Source organism: Miniopterus natalensis, chromosome X (assembly GCF_054644295.1).
Source record: "Miniopterus natalensis isolate mMinNat1 chromosome X, mMinNat1.hap1, whole genome shotgun sequence".
In the NCBI taxonomy this organism is placed as follows: Eukaryota; Metazoa; Chordata; class Mammalia; order Chiroptera; family Miniopteridae; genus Miniopterus; species Miniopterus natalensis.
Window position 1 is genome coordinate 14,289,048 of NC_142103.1, and position 23,594 is coordinate 14,312,641.

Below are 23,594 nucleotides of genomic sequence, written 5' to 3' on the forward strand. Positions count from 1 at the left end.
TATTTTAAAATGTCCTTATTTCTGTTATTGTTCCTGCAGCTTCTTAAATTGATGCTTAGAATTTTTTTACTTCCAGCCTTGTTTCTTTAATAATGCTGTCAACATAAAAAACATTCAAACTTGTAGAGAAATTTTGTGAGTTTATTTGAGCCAAACTGTCGACAGTTGTGGGGAAACAAAATCTCGATGGACTGAGAAAATACTCCGGAGAACGGCAGTTTTGCACCTTATTTTGTATTACAATGAAAAGAGAAGACGAGAGTTACAAGAAAGCCATTAGTGATACATTAAGGAGGTGGGAAAAGCGAAGTGGGGAAACGGATAAAAACTAAGCCCATGTCCAGCCAGGTGTGGCTCAGCGGTTGAGCATCGACCTAGGATCCAGGAGATCGAGGTTCGGTTCCCAGGTTGGGGGTGTGCAGGAGGCAGCTGATCAATGACTCTCTCATCATTGATGTTTCTGTCTCTCTCTCCCTCTCCTTTCCTCTCTCTGAAATCAATAAAGATATATTAAAAAAAAAGAAAAGAAAAGAAACATCAATGATGGGAGAGTCATTGATCGAGCCCTCAACCCTGACATGTGCCCTGACCGGGAACCGAACCCCGATCGCCTGGACCCCAGGTCGACGCTCAACCACTGAGCCACGCCCGGCTGGGCGAAGGGTCTTGGTTTTGATTCCCTGACGAGGGCATGTACCTGGGTTGCAGGTTTGATCTCCAGCCTGGGTTGGGGCACACCAGTCGGGTAACATGTGGGAGGCAACCAATCGTTGTTTCTTCCCTACCCTCCCTTCCCTCTAAAAAAATTTAAAAAATAAAAGAATATCCTCTGGTAAGGATTAACAAACAACAACAAAAATGATAGACACAAACATCTTTTACATAGATGGGTAACAGGACAGTTAACAATTAACATGATAACAATGACAATGAGATTGTGGTCCCTGGTGCCCTGAGGGGCCTGGAAAAAGGGAAGTTGCTGAGGTTTGCTACCATTGATATATAATGATAATAGACAGGCTTAATTAAGGTAAAGATTGGCTTTTGTCAGGGAAGATTCTAGCCTAGGGCGTGACTACCTGCCATAAACTGCTTTTGGTTAAAAAGTTTTAATTTCAGACCATCCTCTGTGGTTACTTTAAGTCTCTGAGTTTGTAAGGCCACCATGCAGGCCTTCCCTGAGCTTGTCAGGTTTAGTATGTGGCCCCTTTTCGTCCACAATACAAAGGTTAGTGTTGTAGGTGGCGAGAATGGCACTGGGTGTTAGTCTGGTGGGTTCAGCAACCCTGGTACTTGGGTTCTGGCTAGGAAAGAATGCAGAGCCAAGACCCAAACTAAAACAGAAAATGTATTTCATTAATTACAGAGACAGAAAAAGTAATTTTTAGAAGAAATGGGCTTAGGAAACAAGTTATAGGGGCAAAGGGAGGGGTCTTGGTGCTTGGAAGTGAGGAAGCTAATGGTAACTAGCCTGGGGGGTGGAGAGGGAGGAGAAGGGAAGGGAAAGGCAAATGGAAAGTTGAGGCATGCTCCCAGAAGGGAAAGAGCACTGGGTCCTCTGCCCTAATGACTTTAAGCATGGAGATCTTAGGGGAGGTCCCAGGGAGAGATTTATTATAATATTCAGCAGCTTTCCAGGTGTGTCCTCTCAGGGTTGTGGTCTCCACTGATTGATTGGTTTGCACTGGGGTGGGGGGGGGGCATCATTCAGTGCTGCTGGTCCTGACTTCAGCTGTGGCTGGTTTTGTTGCTTTTCTGGGCTTGGAGCTGAAACACAACTGAGGCCTAGATGTTATCTTTAGGGAGGAAAGGTCTCGGGGTCCAAACTGCATGACCAGTGATATGCTAGGGGAGGAAAGGCCACCCTGGGAATGAGGTCCCACCCTACAGTTGTCCCGGTCAGGGCACATGCCCAGGTTGTAGGCTTGACCCCGGTGTGTGGGGGTGCCCAGGAGGCAACTGATTGATATTTCTCTCCCTTCTTCCTCTCTCTATAAAAGTCAATAATAAACTATTCTTAAAAAAATAAATTTCCGAATATAGGCGTTTATGTTCCAGTTGCTAGGTACAGCATTCTATGTGTATCTAGTAAATTAAACTTATTCATTTAATGTTCAGATTTTCAGGCCCTGGCCAGGTAGCTCAGTTGGTTTGATCCCTGGTCAGGATACATACAAAAATCAACCAATGAATGCATAAATAAGTGGAACAACAAATCTCTCTGTCGCTCTTAAATCAATAAATTAAAAAAATATATTTTAAAAGTGTTCAGATTTTCTACATTTTACTGATTTTTTGGTCTGCTTTATCTATTTCTCTCTTTTTTTGCTTTATTAATTTCTGAGAGAGATGAATTAAAGACTCTCACTGGGGTTGTAGATTTGTCTATTTCTCCTTGTAGTTCTCTTAATTTTTGCTTCATATATTTCAAAGTGGTTGAGTACATTTCAGATTACGATTATTACATTTTCCTGGCGAATTGACATTTTTATCAACATATAGTAACCCTGTTTAGTGATTATTTTTTCTTTTAAAATCTATTTTGTCTGATATTAATCTAGCTATAACAGCTTTTTATTGATCTTAGTATTAACCGGGTATATTTTCCCTGTCATTTTTACTTTCAAACTTTGTGTCCTTGTGTTTCAAGGATGTCTCTTAAAACTAGCTAGACTTCTTTAAATCTAGTCTGATAATCTTTACTTTTAACTGGAGCATTTTGTTCATTTATATTTTACACAATTACTGATATATTTAAGGTTAAATCTAGCTCTGTTTGAGCATCAGCCTGATATACCAAGGTTATGGGGTTTGATTCCCCAGTTAGGGCACATACAAGGATTAGCCAGTGAATGCATAAATAAGTGGGGCAACAAATCAATGTTTCTCGCTCTTTTTCTCTAAAATCAATCAATAAAAAGTTCTAAATCTACCATCTTTCTTTATTCTCTTTTTCCCACCTTTTCAAAAACGTTTTCCTCCTCTGTTGCCCCCTCCTTTTTTTTGGATTGATTTTTAAAAAATCTTTCTCTCAGAGAAAGACTAGATCTTGAGGACTATGAGGCCGTGGTCTGTTTTACAAATCAGTGTAGTGCTTTGCTCCTAGTAAAGTGCTTGGTACATAGTTGGCACTCAATAAATATTTGTTGCATCAGAAAAAAAAAATCTTTCTTTCTTTCAATGTTTTTCCCATCTGGTAGTTTGGAAGATATATAATATCTTCTTGTGTTTGTGGTGGTTAATTTAGAAATTTTAATTTGTATATTTAACACAAGTAAGTCCTTCATTAATAAAAATCCATTTCAAATATGCATTTCAGGGGATAGGCCCACACAGGGTACAGCTTTTGCATTCATTCTTTATTTTACTTATATGGTTTTGCTTTTACATGCCTCCTTCTTGATCCCATTATCTGTTTTCACTGAGATGATAAGATTGCTTGAGTTTACAATTACCTAAAATCAACTTATCACTCCTTGCATCAGACTGTCAACACTGAAACTACCAAATCCCTGGCCTTCACCACAGACCTCAGTCTCTGCCGAGTCCGTTGGTAGCCATGAGCCAGTGAGATCACCAGGGAGCAGTACTAGCAGCTGCTGAGACAATACCAGATAGCAAAGAACAGGCAAGCCAATGTGGATGCAAAAGATTTCATAGCTTTGCAATATTATAGAGCAAAAAGCCAATTAGCTCTGAGGAATTCCTAAAGGAGTTATCATACTGTGCAAAAATAGTTCTGCAGGCTCTGGGAGAAGGGGAGAAATCGCTGTGATACACTGGCAACGTAAGCCACAATACAGCAGAATATTGTAGCTCAACGGCTCTGAACAGGGGGCTATTTTACATCGCAGGAGACCTTTAGCAATGCCTGGAAATATTTTTGTAATGATTGGTGTGTGTGTGGTGGGATGCTACTGATATCTAGTAGGTCGAGGCCAAGGATGTGGGAAATATCCTACAATGCACAGGATCGCCCCTGCCCTCTGCAAAGAATTATCTGGCTTCAAATGTGAAGTACACATAAGCAGCAGGATAGCGCTTCTTGTATCAAAGAAGCCATCCTGTAATAATGATTTCAAAATTTTTTTAGGAAGGATGATGAAACAATAAGGATCCACTGTATCATTCTGTTCACTTTTGCGATACTCCATAATAATGAAAAATGAGAAGATCAAAGGGCAGTTACATCTCTGCACCTCCTTGAAATGGCAAAAGGTTTTTATGAGCAGATGTCACTGAAACTGAATGGTTCATATTTTCTAGCGGGTGGCTTTAGAATTTCAAAACCAGACGGGATGTTAGATATAGCTGATAAAAATAATCATAAACAATGTAGCATTTTCCCATAACTTATTCTGAACACAGTCTAAAAAATAATCATAAACAATGTAGCATTTTTCCCAGAACATATTCTGAATAGAGCCTAAAAAATAATCATAAACAATGTAGCATTTTCCCATAGCTTATTCTGAATACAGTCTATCCCCTGAACAGTTTTTCAGTGCAAATGAACCTAGTCCACTTGGCAAAACTTGCCAAATTTAGAAGATATTACTTCTAAAGTTCATGTTAATATATTTGTGGTAGGATTTCTATATTTTGTTTGTATTTTCTAAATTTTATGCCGAAGATGTATTTTTAAAGCCTTTTATTTTGAAAAGTTGCACAAATAGAACAGAGAACTCAGATTGCTAAAATGTTACTATTTTATATTTGCTTAATTATCTTTTGTTTTTTTCTGAAACATTTTTGAGTAAGTTGCAACATAGTGCCCCATTCTCTCTAGATACTTCAGTGTTACAATCAAGAAATGAACACTCTGGCTGAGAAGCTCAGTTGGTTACAATGCCCTCCCGATATGCAAGGTTTGACTCCTGGACAGGTCATATACAAGAAGCAACCAAAGAATGCATAAATAAATGAACAATTTGATGTTTCTCTCTCTGTCTGTTTCTCTCTCTCTCCCCTTCCTATTCTCTGTCTCTAAAACCAATAAACAACAACAAAAAAGTAAAAAAAAAAAAAAAAAAAGTTCCAATAATGCCCTTTTTAGCATAAGATGTTTTTTTCTGGCGAGGGATCAGTTGTCAAGTCTCTAGTTTCCATTAATCTGGAAGATTTCCTCAATCTGTCTTTGTCTTTAGTGAAAGCCAGTGATTTTGTAGACTGCCCCTCAATATGGGTTTGTCTGGCCTTTCCTCACAATTAAATTTAGGATATGCGAATTTTCCGTGACAAATACTACAAAATTGGTTAGTGTTTTTCTTAGCACCTTATCAGGAGGCACATGCTGCCCATTTGTCTAATTTCTGGGGATGCTTATTTTCATCCCCAGGTGAACCGGTGTCCTCCCTGGTTTACCACTGTTGCTATTTCACCCTCTGAAATAGTATGTGGACATGAGGTACTTATTTTTTAAATTTCAATTAAAAAAATGGATTTGAGAGAAAGGGCAAAAGAGAGAGCAAAGCATCAACTTATCGTCCTACCTACTCATGCACTCATTGGTTAGTTCTCATATGTCCCCAGACCAAGGATCAAACCCATAACCTTGGGGTATTCAGACGATTTCCTAACCAACTGAACTACCCCAATGGTTGAGGTTGAGATACTTTGATATGAAGCCATGTAAACAAGTTGTTTCTCATGCTACTTGAACTCCCGAGTTTTGCCTAAGGTTACAGTGACACGGGAGACAGTAGCGAGTTGGTGGCACTGGGGGTGCAGGTGTTTCCCAGCGCCTATTTCTCTTTTCCTCGCCAGACTGTATTCCCTGTATGAGCATGTCTGGCGCAGTAGTAAATGGCTCGTTCTTCTGAGTAATTTCTTTCACCTCAGCCCTTGGCAAGGTGTACTGTAATTGACCTGCTTCATACCTCGTCTGTCTGTCTTTCCCACAGACTGTGAGCTTGTTGAGCGTAGGCATCATGGTTTAGTATTTCTCTGTTCCCAGCGTCTAGCACATATCAGGTGCTTCAAAAAGACACGTTGGAGTTAGTTGCCTGGAGTTGACACTACGCAAGAAGGTAAGGGCTAAGCGTCGGCCCGGGGACGGCACTTTTCCTGTTGTAAAGGGAAGCCAGGGTTAGGGTGGTGGCAGGCACGGCCGGCGACGTCACTTTTCGAGGGGACCCACGGGTCCAGGCGACTTCGTTGGCCACGGGGCCTCGGGCTTCCGCGGGGTGGAGAAGCCCCGGGCGGGAAATCGAAAAGCAAACTCGCAGTTCCCGGCATTCCTCGTGGGCGGGGCTTCACTTTGACCCCTCGCTCGCGTGCTACACATCCGGGCTCCTGCTAGTAGTGAGGGGAAGATGGCGGCCGCGACGGTGTTGGTTCCCGTAGAGTGGATAAAGAACTGGGAGAAATCAGGGAGAGGCGAATTGTGAGTGTCGGGGCTGGAGGCGGGCGCATGGCCGGGCCGGGCTCTGGTGTCAGCCGCCTCCTCACTTGTTGGGGGAGGTTGGGGGCGGGGGGAGGGCTGTGCCCCCTCCCCCATCCGGGTGGCGGGTGTGGATGTTTGGCCAGGAGTTTGGAACTGAGATAGTAGAGGTGCTGGTGACCACTGGCGATCTGCTTCCCTCCGCGGCCTCCGCGAAGTCTCCTCAGCCCGCCGGAGCCCGCGGTCCTTTGGCCTCTTAGCAGAACTCCCATTTCGCCTCCGCGGTCCCCGCGCTCCCGCTCCGTCTCTTTTTGTCCCTTCTTTGCTTGAGCTCACTTGCTTCCTTTCTCTTGACGGGGCCGCGCCGGGGAGGTGCGGACTTTCCATCCCTCTCTCTCCCTCGTCCCATTTCTTCACTCTGCACCCGTTCGGCTCCGCACTTCGGAGCCGGGAGCCTCCTCAGCTCGAAGTCTGAGGAGGGCGAGCCATCCCGGACTCGCTCCCTCCCTCCTCAGCGGGCGCCACCGCCTCGCCCGGGGGCAGCGGAGAGCCCGGCTTTTACCTCACGTCCTGCCGGGGAGCGGTCCCTCCGACTGTCCCGGCCCTGCGCGCGCCGCTGGCCGCGGGAGGAGAGTAGCGGGCATCGCCGCTTCCCCAGGGGACCCACGGGCGTTTCTTTGGTCCGTCTTTTCACCTTTAGGGCCATTTCGCGTTGGACTCAACTTTCCGTCATGAAATGTTTCCTGAACCCCATTTTGTCCTGGGACTGCCACTAATTTTGGCAACTCTCCAAGGTTCGCGAGTACCCAGAATAACGCGATTCCTTTAGTCATAAAACTTTTTTTTCCAGTCATCCTTGGCAGTCATTTGCCGTACCCGCGGTTTCCTCGCCCCAAATTTCAGCGCTCCCTCTCAGGAAAAAAAAAAAAAAATAATGTGTTTAAGTAGCAAAACAAACCCCAGGTTTAAAGAAAACAGGTAATTTATTTCTAATTTCCTTTTTTGAATCGCTTGATTAGCTAAATCGCTTTATTAGCTAAAGCTCAATCAGGAGTTAACTCGTAAGCCATTTTTACCGTCGTTGCCTACCCCCTTCTCTCTCCCCCGCGTGGTTTACAGTTGCTGGTGCAGTTTACCGTTGGAACTTCGTTACTTAAAACGAAACGCGGGGCACCGGTGCGCGTGTACAGCTGCCGGCCTGTATGCCCCCCCCCCCCCCGAACCCCCGCACTCGCACTGCTTTACTTAGTCTTTACTGTGTGAATCTAGATTTGCATTGCCTGAGTAAGCCGCCGTGTTAGCCACTTAACTAGCTGAGTGACCTTGGATAAGTTCCTTAACCGCTTTGACAGTTTCCCCTTGAGTAAATTGGGAGTAAGTACTCAAAGGATTGTTGTGAAGACTAAATAATGCCCGAAAAGCACTTGGCTTATAATAAGTGCTCAAGTGATAGCTATTAAAAGTAATATTATTCCAATCTTTAGATATTTAAACTTACTGGATCGCTCTTGCACTTAAAGTCTGTACCACTTAGGTTACAATTAATTGGTCCCTGACTCTTTTATGTGTACTCTTGTACTCTACCTTTGAGAGACCCTTAAAGAGTGGGGACTGTCTTATTTTGGTTCAACTGTCCTGCCTCCCCCCCCTCCCCACAGTTTCTAGCATATGCTTAGAGTGCTTATTAGCTTATTAACTGACCGAGAAGTCAATTAGATACTCATTTCTTAACTGTTTGGAACATTTTCCAAATCCTTGTACCACTAGTTAACAAATAGCTATTAGATCCCTTATGTGCAGGGAAGGCAGGACGGGAAGTTATCAAACCTTCATCTGTATTAGATTAGGATAAATCAGTTTACTGTTGTTTACTTTTTTTAATTAAATATTTTTTATTGATTTTTCGAGAGAGGAAGGGAGGGTGGAGAGAGAGAGAGACAGACAGACAGACAGACAGGCAGGCAGACATCAGTCAGTGTGAGAGCGATATATCCATCCGCTACCTCCTGCACGCCCCTCCCGGGGATGGAGTCCCCAACGCGGGCATGTGCCCTGACCAGGAATCTTAACTGCTAGCCTTTCCGTGTACTGGACGATGCCCAACCAACTGAGCCACACTGGCCAGGGGCACTGTTGTTTACTTTTAAAAGCCAACTTAGTTATTTAGGGGCTGTCATTTTTGTAGATTGCTCAACTTCTTCCTTGCAGCTGTTTTTGACAGTTTTACTATTGTGACTCCCACCTTGGAATGAGTAGTTTTAGGGCTAGGAGGTGAAATTCTGCTTGGCTTCTGATTGGCAGCCTTTGGAGAAAAACGAAGTGATGTAGTCAAAATGGAGTTTTGGACTCGCTTTATGTATATTTACACGACCCATGCTACCCCTCATAGTTCCTGTGTTTGAAGAGCTGCTTTAAAACTTACTTACATGTATATAGTTATTCCATGGCTTGTGAAATGTAATTTGAATTAGAATAGATACAAATCAGTATAGTCTGTTATTGTATTGTGTTATATAAAGAGAATTTAAAGTTGCTACTTGTGGACATAATGAAATATTTTAGTCAAACACCCCACCCTCTAGTACTGACGGCTTTTACTTGAAACTTTGTTGCAGATAGTCTACCCTTGTATATATATTTTTTTGTATCTTGCAAAAGATAGATGTTAGCATTTTCATCTCATTAGAACAAATGGTGGTGTAACTATATTACAAAACATCACTTCCTTTGTCTGAAAACAGTCTCTCAAAAATAAACCAGCAACTGGAAATGTTAAAAATGAAGGTAAGCTTTTCCATGCTGACAGCATTCTTGTAAGTGTGGCAAGCATCAACCCCACAATGTAACAGTACAAGAAGGGCAAGGATCCTCTGCAGACATAGAGAAAGCGGTGTTATGACAGGAAGTAGAGTGGCTATAGTGGACAGACTGAGCCGATTTCCGGCAAAGGCTGAAACTACAAAGATTTTTGAGCTGAGGCTTGAATGGGTTGAGCCCAACTGGAGATCTGAGGGAATGCTGGAAATTAAGAGATGCAAGCACTTTGAACTGGAAGGAGATAAGAGAAAGGGCCAAGTGATCCAGTTCTAAGCTTCATATTTTGTTATGTGACAATAAAACCTTGAGGATACGTTCTCTTCAGAAAAAAAAACACAAAAAACCCAAACCCAAAGGTAATGTGCCACCACCAAATTATTAGTGAATCATTTATAGATTTGTCTTTCAGAATATGACTAGTATTTAAAATTATATCTTGGGTGGATTTTTTTCTTTTTAACAAGATAAATTAGATTAGCTTTAACTTAACTGAAAATTACCTTTAAAAAAATGAATGATGAATTTCATGCGGTTCATTTCTTGTCTGTCACTTCTTATCAGTATAAGTCTATTCTGGGAGTTGTAGTCAACTTCAGCATCATAGTGTTAAAACAACGTGAGATACATGGGGCATTTTATAACTTTAAGAGGGCAATTCTTAATTGTGCCTCATGAAAACCAACTGTCTATTAAGATGGAAAGTCTTTGTCAGATGACAGACAATACTACCTTAACTTTGCAAAAAAAAAAAAAAAAAAAAAAAAAAAAAAGATGGAAAGTCTTGGCTTTGAAGGATAAGTTTTGTTAGGTAACTAAGGAGAAAAAAACCTGTATTTTGCCTATCTGAATAGTTCATCACATACTTAGCTAACCTATTCTTTCAGAGATACTGATTATGTTTTTAATGGTAAATTACAGAACTCTTAAAATTATTTTTTTCAAGATATCAGAAGGACAAAGGAGGACTACCGAAACATAATTACTAAGTGTCCTTTCCAGTAACACTTAGATCTACTCTTACAAGTTTCACATCTAAATGCAAGCTCTTTGAAATACTGTGACATATGCAAGATACAGATTTAATCACTTTAATTTTGGAATTAGTGTTTTACTTTCTTAATGATTTCATATTAGCATAGGACTTGCCATGATTAAGCTAATAAACTTGCATGTACTGGTAGATCCAATGGAGAATTCTGTTTTTAGTAGAAGTTATTAACATAGTGAGCTCAGCATTTGTTTGTGTCACAAGCAACCTTAATGTAGAGTTTATGTTCCAAGCTCTTAGTTTGAAGATGTTAGCCTCATGTCAGTACTTAGTCTAATTTTGAAATACTTATATTTGTTGAATATCATCTATTTGTCTGTTTGAAGGACCTAATTCTTTATCCTTTTAAAGATTTACATGTTAGAATTTTTAGGTCTTATTAATTATTGGTAGTTATAATAAAGTTTTAAAATTTAATTGCTAAATGTTTTGGTTGCTATTCTTTTTATTCTGCTAAATGATTTTACACATTTCAGAACTTAACTAAGTACATGTGGATGTTCATTAAGTGTTGTGTGATATGAATTTTTTGGAGGGAAATAGGAGGAGATAGTTTATGGCAAATAATCATTCTAAGAAATTTCAGTCTTGGTAGTTGAATCTTTTTTTTGTATTGGTATTTTTCTGTACTTTTTTTTCTTTAAAATGTGCTCTAAATTCAGCTGAAGCTTTATCTGAAACCTTTTCTTCATGTCTTAGTTTTAATTTTGTGTTTTTTCCCCCTCATTTTGACTTGTATGTACAAGTTATAAGTCTTGATCTGTTTTCTTGGTAAGAGAAATGCATTCTTCAGAAATTGTTGTAGCAATATCAAATTTTATAGGCTACTGCTTTCTTTGTTAGAAAAATTAAATTATTCTACAATGCTTAAATATTAATAGAGTGAGAGCTACTTGTGTGCAGAACTTCTCTTGTCTTTTTTTTTTTTTTTTTTAACATTTCCTGTTCCCTTTCCCGCTCAAATGCATGTTTTCATTTTCATAAATGCATATATTTCAAGATAAAACTATATGTCCCAATATATATTTTTGTGGGTTATGTATCTCTTCTAACAATCATAATAGAGGTAGCACTTTGCATTACCAAATTTACTCTTTCGTTGTTTTGTTTTTAAGAGTTAATCAGAGTACAGATTGACATTAGTTTTTTATATGTGAAACCAACTTTCAGATGTTGATTATAATCAAAGTAGTAGTTCTGACTTATGCTGTGTTTCCTTTTTTACCGCAAAATGGGAACAACTAAGATGGAAAACTAAATACTCATGTTAGGAAGTATTCACAAAAATACTTAAGTCCTTGATAGAATTTAAGACATTGTATTCAGTTTTTTTTCTCACAGATATTTCACAGAAAGAGACTGTTCTCAGGGACCTGAGATACCATCTCTACAATAACACCAAACTCTTTTAAAAGTGGAAAACTGGTAAACTCAATTATTTGGAGGTTATTAAGGGACTGAAATAATCATTTGAATTTGGACTGAGGCAGAATATTTGGTTATTTTAAAATTCACATTAAAATGGGCAACTGTTGGAGGTAGTTTGTTTCTACCCTAATAATTTAGGACAGAGGACTAAAAGTGTTTCAACAGGTATAGTAAGACATGTAGCATGCAGCAGACACAGAATTGTTTCTTTAAGGATACTTCATGATCTTCTGTTAGTGGATTACTTAGGGAGAAGAGCACATACAGATCTGATTGGAGGAAATTTCTTAGTGATTGTTTTTAGTTTCCTCTTACAACAAAGGAAGAACTGTTTTATACTAGGGAAATGAAAGTATCTGTTATGCAAGTGAATTGCCCCTTACACAATTTGAGCAAATATTTGAGATGCTAATTAGTAACTCATGCTGACATTTTCATCTGTATCCTAATGAATATGTTTGTGGCCTTGTGGCTGATAAAATGGCATTATATTTCAGTTATTTCTTGAAATTATATAATGATGACTACATTTAGATTAGGTGGGATTTGGACATTTCCCCCTCCCCACTGGAAGGATTATAAAAGCATATTTAAAAAAAAATAATCAAAAGATATAGAAAGGTGTACCTCAAGGGCATGAGTAGTCTGCAAAGTAGATAATCTCTCTGTGGATGATTATAATGTGACATCATATTTCACCTGAGGTGTGATAAGGATATTCTATAAGTTTAAAAATTACTTATTTTATTGACTATAGAAAAAGTATTGGTAGACATAAAAGAGTAAGAAACATCTACATTCATTGGTTCTCTCTCTCTTTTTTTTTGTTAATCCTCACTCGAGGTTATATTTTCCACTGATTTTTTTTAGAGAGAGAGTGGAGGGGAGCAAGGGAGGGGAAGGGAAGGGGGGAGGGGAGATATCTATTGGTTGCCTCTCGCACATGCCCCGACTGGGAGGGGGCTCGGGGATTGAACCTGTAACCCAGGTTTGTGCCCTTGACCAGGAATTGAACCTGTGACCATTTGGTGCACAGGCTGGTGCTCCTAACCACTGAGCATGCTGGCCAGGGCCTTTTGCTCATTTTTATATCACATTTTTGTTTTTGCTATTGAGTTGTAGATATTCCTTATATATTTTGGATATTAACCCCTTATCAGATTTATAGTTTGCAAATATTTTCTTTCATTCCATATGTTGCCGTTTTATTCTGTTCATTGTTTCCTTTGCTGTGTACACTAATTTTTAGTTTGATGCTCTACCTGTCTGTTTTTGCTTTAGTTGTGATACCCAAGAAATCATTGCCAAGACCAGTGTCTTGAATGAAGCTTCCCCCCATTTTTGTTTTTTTTCTTTTTCTTTTATCCCTAGGAATTTTTACTGTTTCAGGTCTTACGTTTATGTACTTAATTCATTTGGGTTCAGGTTTGTGTTATGGTGTAAGATAAGTGTCCACTTTCATTCTTTTGCATGTGACTGTATATAATGCTGTTGAACATCTCTAGTGAATTTTTCAGTTCAGCTATTATGTTCTTTAGCTCCAAAATTTGTTTGGTTATTTTATATATATGTATGTATTTTGTATCCTTTTGTTGAAATTCTCATTTTGTTCATGCATCAATTTCCTGAGCTCATTGAATATCTTTATGATGGTTAAATTCTTTGTCATATAATCCATGTACCTCTGATTCTTTAGGGCCAGTTTTGGGGGACTTATTTTGTTCCTTTTATTGGGTCATTTTACCTGTTTCTTTATGGTCCCTGTAATTTTGTGTTGGTATCATCGCATTTGACTGGGACTCTTTTCTCCCAGTCTTGATGGATTGGCTTAGTACAGGGAAAGGCCTTAACCAATCAGCCTGGTTATAGATTCTGGGAGCCTCTCATATATTCTCAACATATGTCTTCTCTAGACTTAAGTGTGTTGATTCAAAAATAAAGGGATTTTCCAGTTTCTTTTAGAAGCTTGTACTTTCTTATATCCTCTGGTGTCCATCTGTTGTACCAGGGTCTTCTGAAGCAGCAGCACATCACCCAACTTTTTATTATTCTTAGTGGCTCCACAGGCAGCTAGAGTATGCCAGGTGCCATCAGCACCATAAGTCAGGCTAAGACAGAAACCAGTTCCTCAGGCAGTTCCCCCAAAAACTAGACTGTTGGACACATGCTCTAGTCCTCTCTTTCTCCCCTGAAGGAAAGGTTGCTGAGCTGTATTGGTTTGTCTTTGCTGTACTGTGGGTTCTCTGGATCTGCAGCTTGCCACCCAGCTTTTTGTTGTTGTTCTCAGCAAGCTACCTAAGCACCTAGAGTATGCCAGGACCTGTCTGTGTTCCAAGATGTTCCAGAAAGAAACTAGTCCCTCAAGCAGTCTCCCCCCACCAGTCAGAATGTTAGATGTACTGTGGAGTCTTCTCTTTTCTTCCCCAGGGAGAATTTGGGAGCTGGAAGTTTCCTTCTAATTGTGTGGTGCTGTGCCAGGAGGAGGGACTATGGTGAAAGGGTGAATTTTCCTTACCCACTTTGATGAAGCTGGTTTAGGGCTCACCTGGGATACAGAAACCCCTTAGATGGTTTTTGAATTTCTCATAAAGGGAATAGGTGTGTGTATGTTGTCGAATTGGTGTTTCCAGGAGGAAGGAAGTCCTGGGGCTTCTTATTCTGCCATCTTGCTGATGTCAGTTCCATTGAGCACATTCTTAAGTGAAACTGGCTTTTGTTTGTGAAGGGTTATGAAAAACATAATGAAACAGTTTGGTGACATCTTACATGATACTGGCTCTATTCTTTGATTTCTTTTTTATTTTTATTTATTTATTTATTTTGAGAGAGTGGAAAGAGGGGGAGACAGACAGACAGGTGAACATTGATGTGAGAGAGACACATTGATTGGTTGCCTCCCGCACAAGCCACTACTGAGAGAGGGCCCAGGGATTGAACCTGCAACCCAGGCATGTACCCTTGCCTGGGAATCGAACCCACGGCCCTTCAGTGTGCAGGCCGATGCTCCAACCACTGAGCCACACTGGCCAGGGCGCCTTTGATTTCTTGATCATGAATAATTAAGTGAAACAATTTGATGTTGCTGCCTTGATACATGCTAAGGTACTAGCAGTGTTATCTTCCTTTGCTTTTGTTTTTGTTTTTTAATCCTCACCCAAGGATATTTTTTCCATTGCTTTTCAGAGAGAGTAGAAGGGAGGGAGAGCGAAAGAGAGAAAACATTGATGTGAGAGAGACATCAATTGGTTGCCTCCAGGCCAGAGATCAATCCTACAACCGAGGTTCGTGCCCTTGGCTGGAATCGAACCCAAGATCCGTCAGTCTGCGTGTCGAGGCTCCAACCACTGAGCCAAACTGGCCTGGGCTTCCTTTTCTCTTGAACTATTGCACATGTCAGTATAGAAAAAAAAAAAAAAAGGAAATGGGATCTTAGTATTATTACAAATATAGTTCTGACCTTGCAGAACTCCAGAAAGTATCTTGGGGATCAAGGGTTTGTGAACCCTTAAACTGCTACTTTATCAAATTATAACAGTTTCTTTCTATTCCTGTTTTTCTAAGAGTATTTTTAAAACAAAATATTAATGGAGCCTGGCTGGTGTGGCTCAGCGATTTGAGTGTTGACCTATGATCCAGGAGATCACGGATCGATTCCCAGTTAGGGCACATGCCCAGGTTGTGGTTCGATTCCTGTCGGGGCGTGTAGGAGGCATCGGATCAGTGACTCACTCTCATCATTTATGTTTCTATCTCTCTCTCCCTCCCTTCCTTTCTCTTTTAAATCAGTTTTTAAAAAATACATTTAAAAAATAGTAGTGGAGCCTGGCTGGTATGGCTCAATGGTTGAACGTTGACTCATGCACCAAGAGGTCTTTGGTTCGATTCCTGATCAGGGCACATGCTTGGGTTGGGGGCGTGATCCCCAGTAGGGGGCATGCAGAAGGCAGCCGATCGATGATTCTCATCATTGATGTTTCTATCTCTCCCGCTCCCTTCCTCTCTCTGAAATCAATAAAAAAATCCATATTAAAAAAAAAAAAAAAAAGGCATACTCCCTATAGCATTCTTTCGGGTCATAGCTAAGAACTAGAAATGATCTAAGTGTTCATCTATAGGAAAGTGCTTATCCAAATAATTGATTTAAAAAAAAATAAATTCTTGGTACATTTTAACAGTGGAAAATTCAGCCTTTATAAAGAACAAGGCCAATCTTCAATGTAGTGACATGAAAGAATGTTCATGATTTATCATTAAGGGAAAATGCAAGTTGAGGAACATTATGACCCTATTCATGTGATAGAGAGTAAACTGAAGCTGACTGTCTTGGGGAGGGAAGGGCACGAAGTTCCACAAAGAACAGAGTAAAATTCTTCACTTTGAATTGTTCCAGTAACATTCTCTCATGGATGTTTTTGTTTTTCTTTCACCCTTCCTCTCTTTTTATAAAAAATCAATAAAAACATATTTAAAAAATAGTAATGGATGTTGAATATTGTCAAATGTCTTTTATACTTCTATTGAGTGATAGTGCGATTTTAAAAAGTTAGCCTGATGTGGTGAATTAATTTGAACCAACTTTGTGTATTTGGGATAAACTCACAGTCTTGATATATTTTTCCATTTATATATATATTTATATATTTACTACTACACATGTTTAAATACCACAAGACTATTATTGTTCAGTTAATACTCATTTATAATTACTCACATAATACAACTTTTTTCCTAGTCATTTTTTGTTTTTCAAATATAAGCAAAAGTTTTTTTAGAAAGTCACAGAGGTAGAAAAAAGTGAGCCAACTGGGCTGTGTGGGCTTAGAATGCAAGTTATAGAGGCAAAAGAATGGCACTTGGGGGAAAGGTGCCGGAGGGGCTGGCGGGGGGCAGAGAGCAAGCTCATATGTGCATGCGTGCCTGCACAAGGGCAAGGCCAAGGGGGGGAGAGGGAGGAGGTGGAGGGAGAGAGCAAGGGCAAGGGTGAGCGGGAGAGAGATGGGGAGAAAGGGGGGAAGTGAGTGGGAGAGAGAAATGGAGAGAGGGAGAGAAAGGGAGAGAGTTTGAACATTATTTCTTGCTGCCTCTCTAAGGTTCTATCTAGGATCATTTTTATACTCCTAAAGATTGTCCTAAAGCTTTCCTGGTAGTTTGTGAAATCAGTTATTGTTTGAAGTTCAGTTCTTATTTTGCCTTTTCTTGGAACTCTTTTGGGTATAGAATTTTAGGTTGGCAGATACTTTGTTTTAGTACCTTGACTATCTTTCAGCTCTCTCTGGCACTCAGTGTTCTTGTTGAGAAGTCATGAAGATGATATTGACTTAGTTGCTTAAATAGTTTTATCTTTAGTTTTCTATAGCTTTATTATAATGTGCCCAGATGCGGGTTTCACTTCAGTTTTGGAAAACTGAATTCTTGGCTATTATTTATTCAAATATTGCTTTTGCCCTGTTCTTTCTTTCTGGAATTCCTCTTTACACTGTAGCTTTTATACCTATTCTTTGCTGTATTTAAGTTAATCTAATGAAGAAGTATTGAAATACAAGTTTTTAAAATTTTTTGTTCCTAAACTTTATTGTTGGAAACAATCTCAAACAGATGAGAAAGTAGAATAATATAATATCCTCCCAATGATACATTTCCATACAGCTTCAGTAGTTGTCAACTGCTGACCAATCTTGTTTCATCTATAATGGCACCCATTTCCCCATTCTGTTGAAGTAAATATAATTTTATCTGTAAATATTTCAGCATCTATCTCTTAAAGATAGTCTTTATTAAATATTCAAGTTGACTCATAAATGTTAGGTTTAAAAAAATTAATTTTAGAGAGAGAGAAACATCAATTTGCTGTTCTACTTATTTATGCATTCATTGGTTGATTCTTGTCTGTGCTCTGACTGGGGATTGAACTTGCAACCTTGGCATATCAGGATGATGCTCTAACCAACTGAGTTAACCATCCAGGGCCCATAAATGTTAATTTTTAAAATACTTGTTTCAAACAGGATTCAAATAAGGATCCTACATTGTGAATGATATCTCTCTTAAGCGTTTTTCACTCTGAGGGTCCCCCACCACCTTTTATTTTTCCTAGCAATATATTTGTTGAAGAGACTGGGTCATTGCCCTGTAGACTTCTCCACAGTCTGAATTTAAGTCAAGTCTTTTTATTTTTTTAAGGTAACATCATAGGTGGGTGGCATATTCTCTTATCAGGTTCAGGAGGCACATAATGTCTGATTGTCTCTTCGTGTGATGCGAACAGCCACTGGTAGATGCCAAGGGCTTTTAATTTATTAGGAATCTTAAAATGGTGATGTTGTAATTCTGTCATTCCCTCATTATTTATTAGCTAAAATACTTAAGTACAGAGACATTTCTTATCAACTGTTGGTTCATATATGAAGGTAGAATAAGTGCTTGATTTTTGTAGTTAATTTTATCAGTTTCCAAAATAATGAAGTGATTAACTAGCATCCTCCAGTTCTGACCAATTAGGGTTTTTAGATTTGTTTTATTCTCATTCTAAACTAATGGATTTAAACAAATCTGATACATTTCCAAATATTTTTGTCGCTATAATTTGCTCTATAGGATCATCTTTGTTAAGATTTGAAATTAATGCATACTATTTCTGTTTTATTCTAGTTTGCATTTATGCCGGATCCTCAGTGAAAATAAAAGCCATGATAGTTCCACTTACAGAGGTAAGAGTTGTAAAGGTATCATTGCTATTATTTTTGGCTTGGGTCAATATCCTGTTTTTCATCAAATTGTTATGAATGAAAACAAAAGGTATAATATAGTTCACATTATATAAAACTTTTATATGAATATATTACAGTTAAGATTTAAAACTAGAGTTAAAGTAAGACTATATATCTTTGTATAAGGATGTTATTTGACCTGCATAATAGTTATGATATTGCTGGGCTTTTATAATGCAGTTGCTAGTTGTATGAAAAATTACATAGGCTAGTTATCAGTCATAAACAGAAGAGAAAAGCTCATATGGAAAATGATTATGATCTTATTTGCATTAGGAAATTTCCAGAAACAGGTTTAGTGTTTTTACTGAAGCTGGATATGTTTAGGTGGTATTTGAGGATCTTGTTAAAGGCAGTTGTAATGGAAAACATTAAAAGCAAAGGAGTTGTTTGTTTACTCCATATCACAAATATGGTTTATTAAGTAAAATGTTATGTAATTAAACAGGATATAAATTTCCAGTTATTTAATTTTGAAGGATGTTATTATTTAACATTCATTAATTTAAAATTGGGCATTTGGATTTAGAAAAGGAGGGGTGAAAACAAAAGCAATTATGTTTAATAAGTTTAAAGTATTTTCCTATGTAGCTTTCATTGGGGTAGAACCCATAACATTTTTTTTCAATCTCGGGAAATAATTCACAGCCAATATTCTATTTTAACCTCAAAATTATTAGATAAAAATTCATTGTAGTTATTTTAAATTATGCCATCATGAACAGAAGATTAAGAACAGAATAATTTTCTGTAGATGAGTTTGCTTTTGTTTTATCAAAAATTATATATTTCTTAACATGAAGGTATTACTTTTTAAAGAAAATTTGGCCTTTTGAGTGGAAAGCATTTTTTAAAAAATATATCTTTATTGATTTCAGAGAGAGGAAGGGAGAGGGAGAGTGAGAGATAGAAACATCAATGATGAGAGAGTTATTCATCGGCTGCCTCCTGCACGCCCCCTATTGGAGATCAAGCCCGTAACCCGAGCATGTGCCTTGACCAGGAATTGAACCACGATCTCCTGGATCATAGGTGGTTGCTCAACGCCGGTTGGGCGTGGAAAGCATTTTTTTAATGAATGAGCCATTTTTTTCTGTCATTTGGGTAAGATCTGTTTTAAGACTGAACATTTCTAGCCTGAGTTCCCAGAGTTATTTTTCAATTCATCCTGCTTATAAAATTGCATGACCATTCATAAAGATTTCTTTAAAAATTTTTTTTCATAAAGCTTTCTGAGGTTGATATAATGCCTTCTTTTTTGATTATACCAGTTGACTGCCAGAAGTGTTAGAAAGTAAAAAAAAAAGAAAGACTCCTTTCTAAAAGCACTTGGATACATAATTTTTTCTTCCCCTTGTTTAAAATAAAATTTTAACTTCTCAGTTAACTTTGATCATGTTTTCAGTTAAAACCCTAAATGGTAAGAGAGAGAATTCTCATAGAAACTATAAATAGCATAACACAGGCTGATTACTCTTTTAGTTTTAAGTGGGGGCTGTGTGGATCTTACTCCAAAATATGTTTTTATTGATTTTTAGAGAGGGATAGTGGGAAACATAGATGGGAGAGAAACACCATCAATCAGCTGCTTCCTGCACACCCCCTAGTGGGGATTGAGCCCAGAACCCGGGCTTGTGTCCTGACCGGGAATTGAACCTGTGACCTCTTGATTTCTGGGTTGATGTTCAACCTCTGAGCCACACCGGCCGGGCTGTGTGGATCATTAATAACTATCAGATATTGTTAACTTGCATGGCTGTTCTGATGCACGAATGAAACCAAAAATAGTTATGAGTGTGGCCTCATTGGCTGAATTTGCTGGTGCCCTCTTTTGCTTGCTGTTGTCTGCTTCCTCAACCCATATACACTCTGGCTGCTATATGCCAACAATAAAGCTTTGGTTTGAGTGCCCCAGTAGGTAGGTCATGCAGGAAATTGAATGTCATGTCTTCAGAATTTCTAAGGAGATCGAGTTTGGGTAGTGTTTTCCTCTGTCCTTTCCCTTTCTTCCCCTCCCTAGAATTGATTTCATTTTAGGCAGGTAGCTTCACTTGCACATCCTACTTCACCTTGTTCTTTTTATAAGTCCCTCCCCCCAATAAAATAACATTGTAATGATGGCTGATAAACATGAGTAGTCCTAGTGATACTAGACATAACCAAGAATTGGTGTCATGAGTGTTCAAATCCCACAATGAACATCTGAGAATCTCTAGAAGTCCCTTTTACTTGTGGCTATTTTTAAAATTGTTTTTTCTGAAATGTTAGCATTAAGATAAAATCTTTTATTTATTTTTTGTGTATAATTATAAGGGTTGTACGTTTTCCTTCCCACTGCAAATGTAGTTTTTCAACTTTAGTATAGATTTTACAGGATTTTGTTGGGACTAGTGTGGTAGTATTAAGGCACCACTTACTGTTTCTATAGATAAAATACAATAGGAGTGTCTAACCATTTAAATGGGCATTTAAATAACTTGTGAATTAGGGACTATTTTTGCTACTTCTGGATTACATTGTGATTGTTTTTATGCCACTTGGTATCAGCAAAATGATCTGGGCTGTTTTCTGTTTTAATCTTCTGTGATTAAGATTAGAAATCTCTCAGCCCCATGAGCCCATATTCTTATGGGAATTTAGTTTATGCTCAGCTGTTTTGTCCTTGTAAGAGCGATTGCTTTTTTTTTTTTTAAATCCAGTTATTTAGGTAACTTTAAATGAGTATTATTTGTTATGAAAACATTTTTAAAATATGTTTTTATTGATTTCAGAGAGAGTAAGGGAGGAGGGATAGAGAGATAGAAACATCAGTGATGAGTCATTGACTGGCTGCCTCCTGCACGCCCCCTGCTGGAGATGGAGCCTGCAACCTGGGCATGTGCCCTGACCAGGAATCCAACCGAGCTCTCCTGGTGCATTAGTCGATGCTCAACTGCTGAGCCAGGCCGGCTGGGTGTGAAACCATTTTATTAATAGAAAGTGAAAGCATGAAATTTACCCCATAATCCTACCATACTAATAAATAGAAATTTTTCTTTTGCATTTCAGCTTTTGTATAGTTTATTATAAGCATAATTAAGCCATATTTGTGCAAAAGGTAGAATATATATAATAAAAACTAAATATGTTTAATAAAAAGTAAATATATTTAAATAAGTCTTCACAAGGAATTGGGATAATCTGCTTATATTTCTTTAGGAAGTAACTTAATGGGCAGATTTATTTCATTGTGAAAGACTATTGTCATGGTTTAAAGGAGGATTGATAAAAGTTTTGATTTCTGTTATTTTCCTTTTTGTGACTAGTAGTCAAACCAAGGGAGCAGACTTTTAAATATTTGATTTTTTACTTGCAATTTTGCGTTGATAGATTTTTAATTCCCTTCAAAAGGAGATTATAAATTGACTTTATTTTATACTAATAGTTGTAGAGCTACTTATTTTCCTACTTTTAATGAGAGGAAGGAGGTACATTTTTTAGTGTATGGGACTCAGAGAAAAACATGGCTGGAAGGAGGAGGTGATCACGACCATTACCCCCCCCCCAATTTTTTTTCTTTAGGAAAGGGGGCTATGCTAATTAATAGTGAATGAGACTTCTTGTGGTTGACAGCTCTCCTAGAACTGTTGTTTTATGTATGTATGTATGTACGTACATGTGCAATTATTTTAGTTTGAATTCCGATGGAAATAGAGGAGAAAATGAGATTTAGGTTTGGGGAGAAATTTCTCTGATATAGGATATGGCTAAAACTCGATTTTATATTTACTGCTGTTCCTTACCTGTTGTCAGTGTAGTCCTGACATTGAATTGACTATAATTTGAATATATTTAGAAAAATCTGTGAAATCTACTTGTGAGAGGAATGGTTAATTTAGTTTATATATAGTTACTGGAGTTCTGTGCAATCATTGAAAATAATTTTGGAGGCTTTGGTAGCATGAGAAAATGTTTTTAAAAGTGGGAGACATCAGAATACCAAATTATGAGCACTGTGAATGCAAATATGTAAAATATATAGATATATAGAAAAAGATTGGAAGGAAATGCACAAGCAGTAATTATGTTATAGTAGTGGAGCCAACATTACCTTTTTCCTACTCTTTTAGTATTGTATTTTTGTGAAAATTAAAGGAAAAATATATGCAAAACACTAGAAATACACTTTTTCTTTTTATTGATGTTTATGATAAATCTGAAACGTAGGGAATATATAGATCTTCCCCAGAGGGGGCTGCCTTTCATGTTCAAGAGACTGTGTCCTTACACTCTTTCTTTTATGTTCAACAGATTTCCAGCAAGCGCTCTATGAGTTATCCTACCATGTTATTAAAGGAAATCTAAAGCATGAACAGGCATCTAATGTTTTTAATGACATTAGTGTAAGTATGTATATGTATATATATATGCTTTTTAATGTAATAATTGTTACCTATTTCTTTTGCCTTTGATACAAACATCCCTAAAGTGTATAATTTGCATTTTATTTTATTAAAAATGAAATGTTTTAAGGTAATATTGATGTCATTGTTGCTAGACTAGTAAAGATATTTTAATCTCTTTGTCTGGTTGTGAGTAAAGCAGAAAATGTTATGTAAGCTGGGAGGGCAAAAAAAAAAAAAGCCTGCATTGTAACGAAATCAAGAGATAGTTAATTTAAAAGGGTACTATAAAAATAATTTGGTTAGAATATATTTTCCCCACTATAGCATATCAAGGCATTTTCTTTTGTGGTTATGTTTAGAAATTATATATTTTTAAATTGGGGATTAAATTGTTCTAAATTGAGCTTGCATAGCTCTAATGTTCACTTGATGCCACTTATCATGTGTTTGCTGGTTTTAGAAAATGTTAACTAGATTTTTTTCCTAACCTTTATGTGGTTATTGTTTCATTCTTTTATTTATTAGAGAATTTAAGTTAGATTCAGACTAGATACTTTTCATGGTGGTTTGATGTTTGAATTGAAAGATGAGTTCTGAAATTGTAAGGGTGTTAAGGGTGTTAATTGTAAACCAGAAGTTAAGTTTGAATTTTTACAACTGGTGTATTCTTCTATTAGGCTGGATTTTAAACTTGTATAAATAAAATTCTCTGTCCAGTTGCGAACACCTTTCATAATAAGCATTATTGAGGTGGGACCTGGAGCTTT

General features: G+C 38.1%; 1 protein-coding gene across 7 annotated transcripts in view; it reads left to right on the forward strand.

Annotated features, from left to right (window-relative positions):
* Positions 1–6,307: 6,307 nt before the first annotated feature.
* Positions 6,308–23,594, forward strand: part of THOC2 (THO complex subunit 2) — a 100,557-nt gene continuing 83,270 nt past the window's right edge. For all 7 annotated transcript variants that reach the window (XM_016197063.2, XM_016197064.2, XM_087813680.1 and 4 more), the window contains exons 1-3: positions 6,308–6,385; positions 18,324–18,382; positions 22,733–22,824. In XM_016197063.2, coding sequence (XP_016052549.2) covers positions 6,315–6,385; positions 18,324–18,382; positions 22,733–22,824 — 222 coding nt within the window. In that variant the 5' untranslated portion in view covers positions 6,308–6,314. The remainder of the gene's footprint in view (positions 6,386–18,323; positions 18,383–22,732; positions 22,825–23,594) is intronic.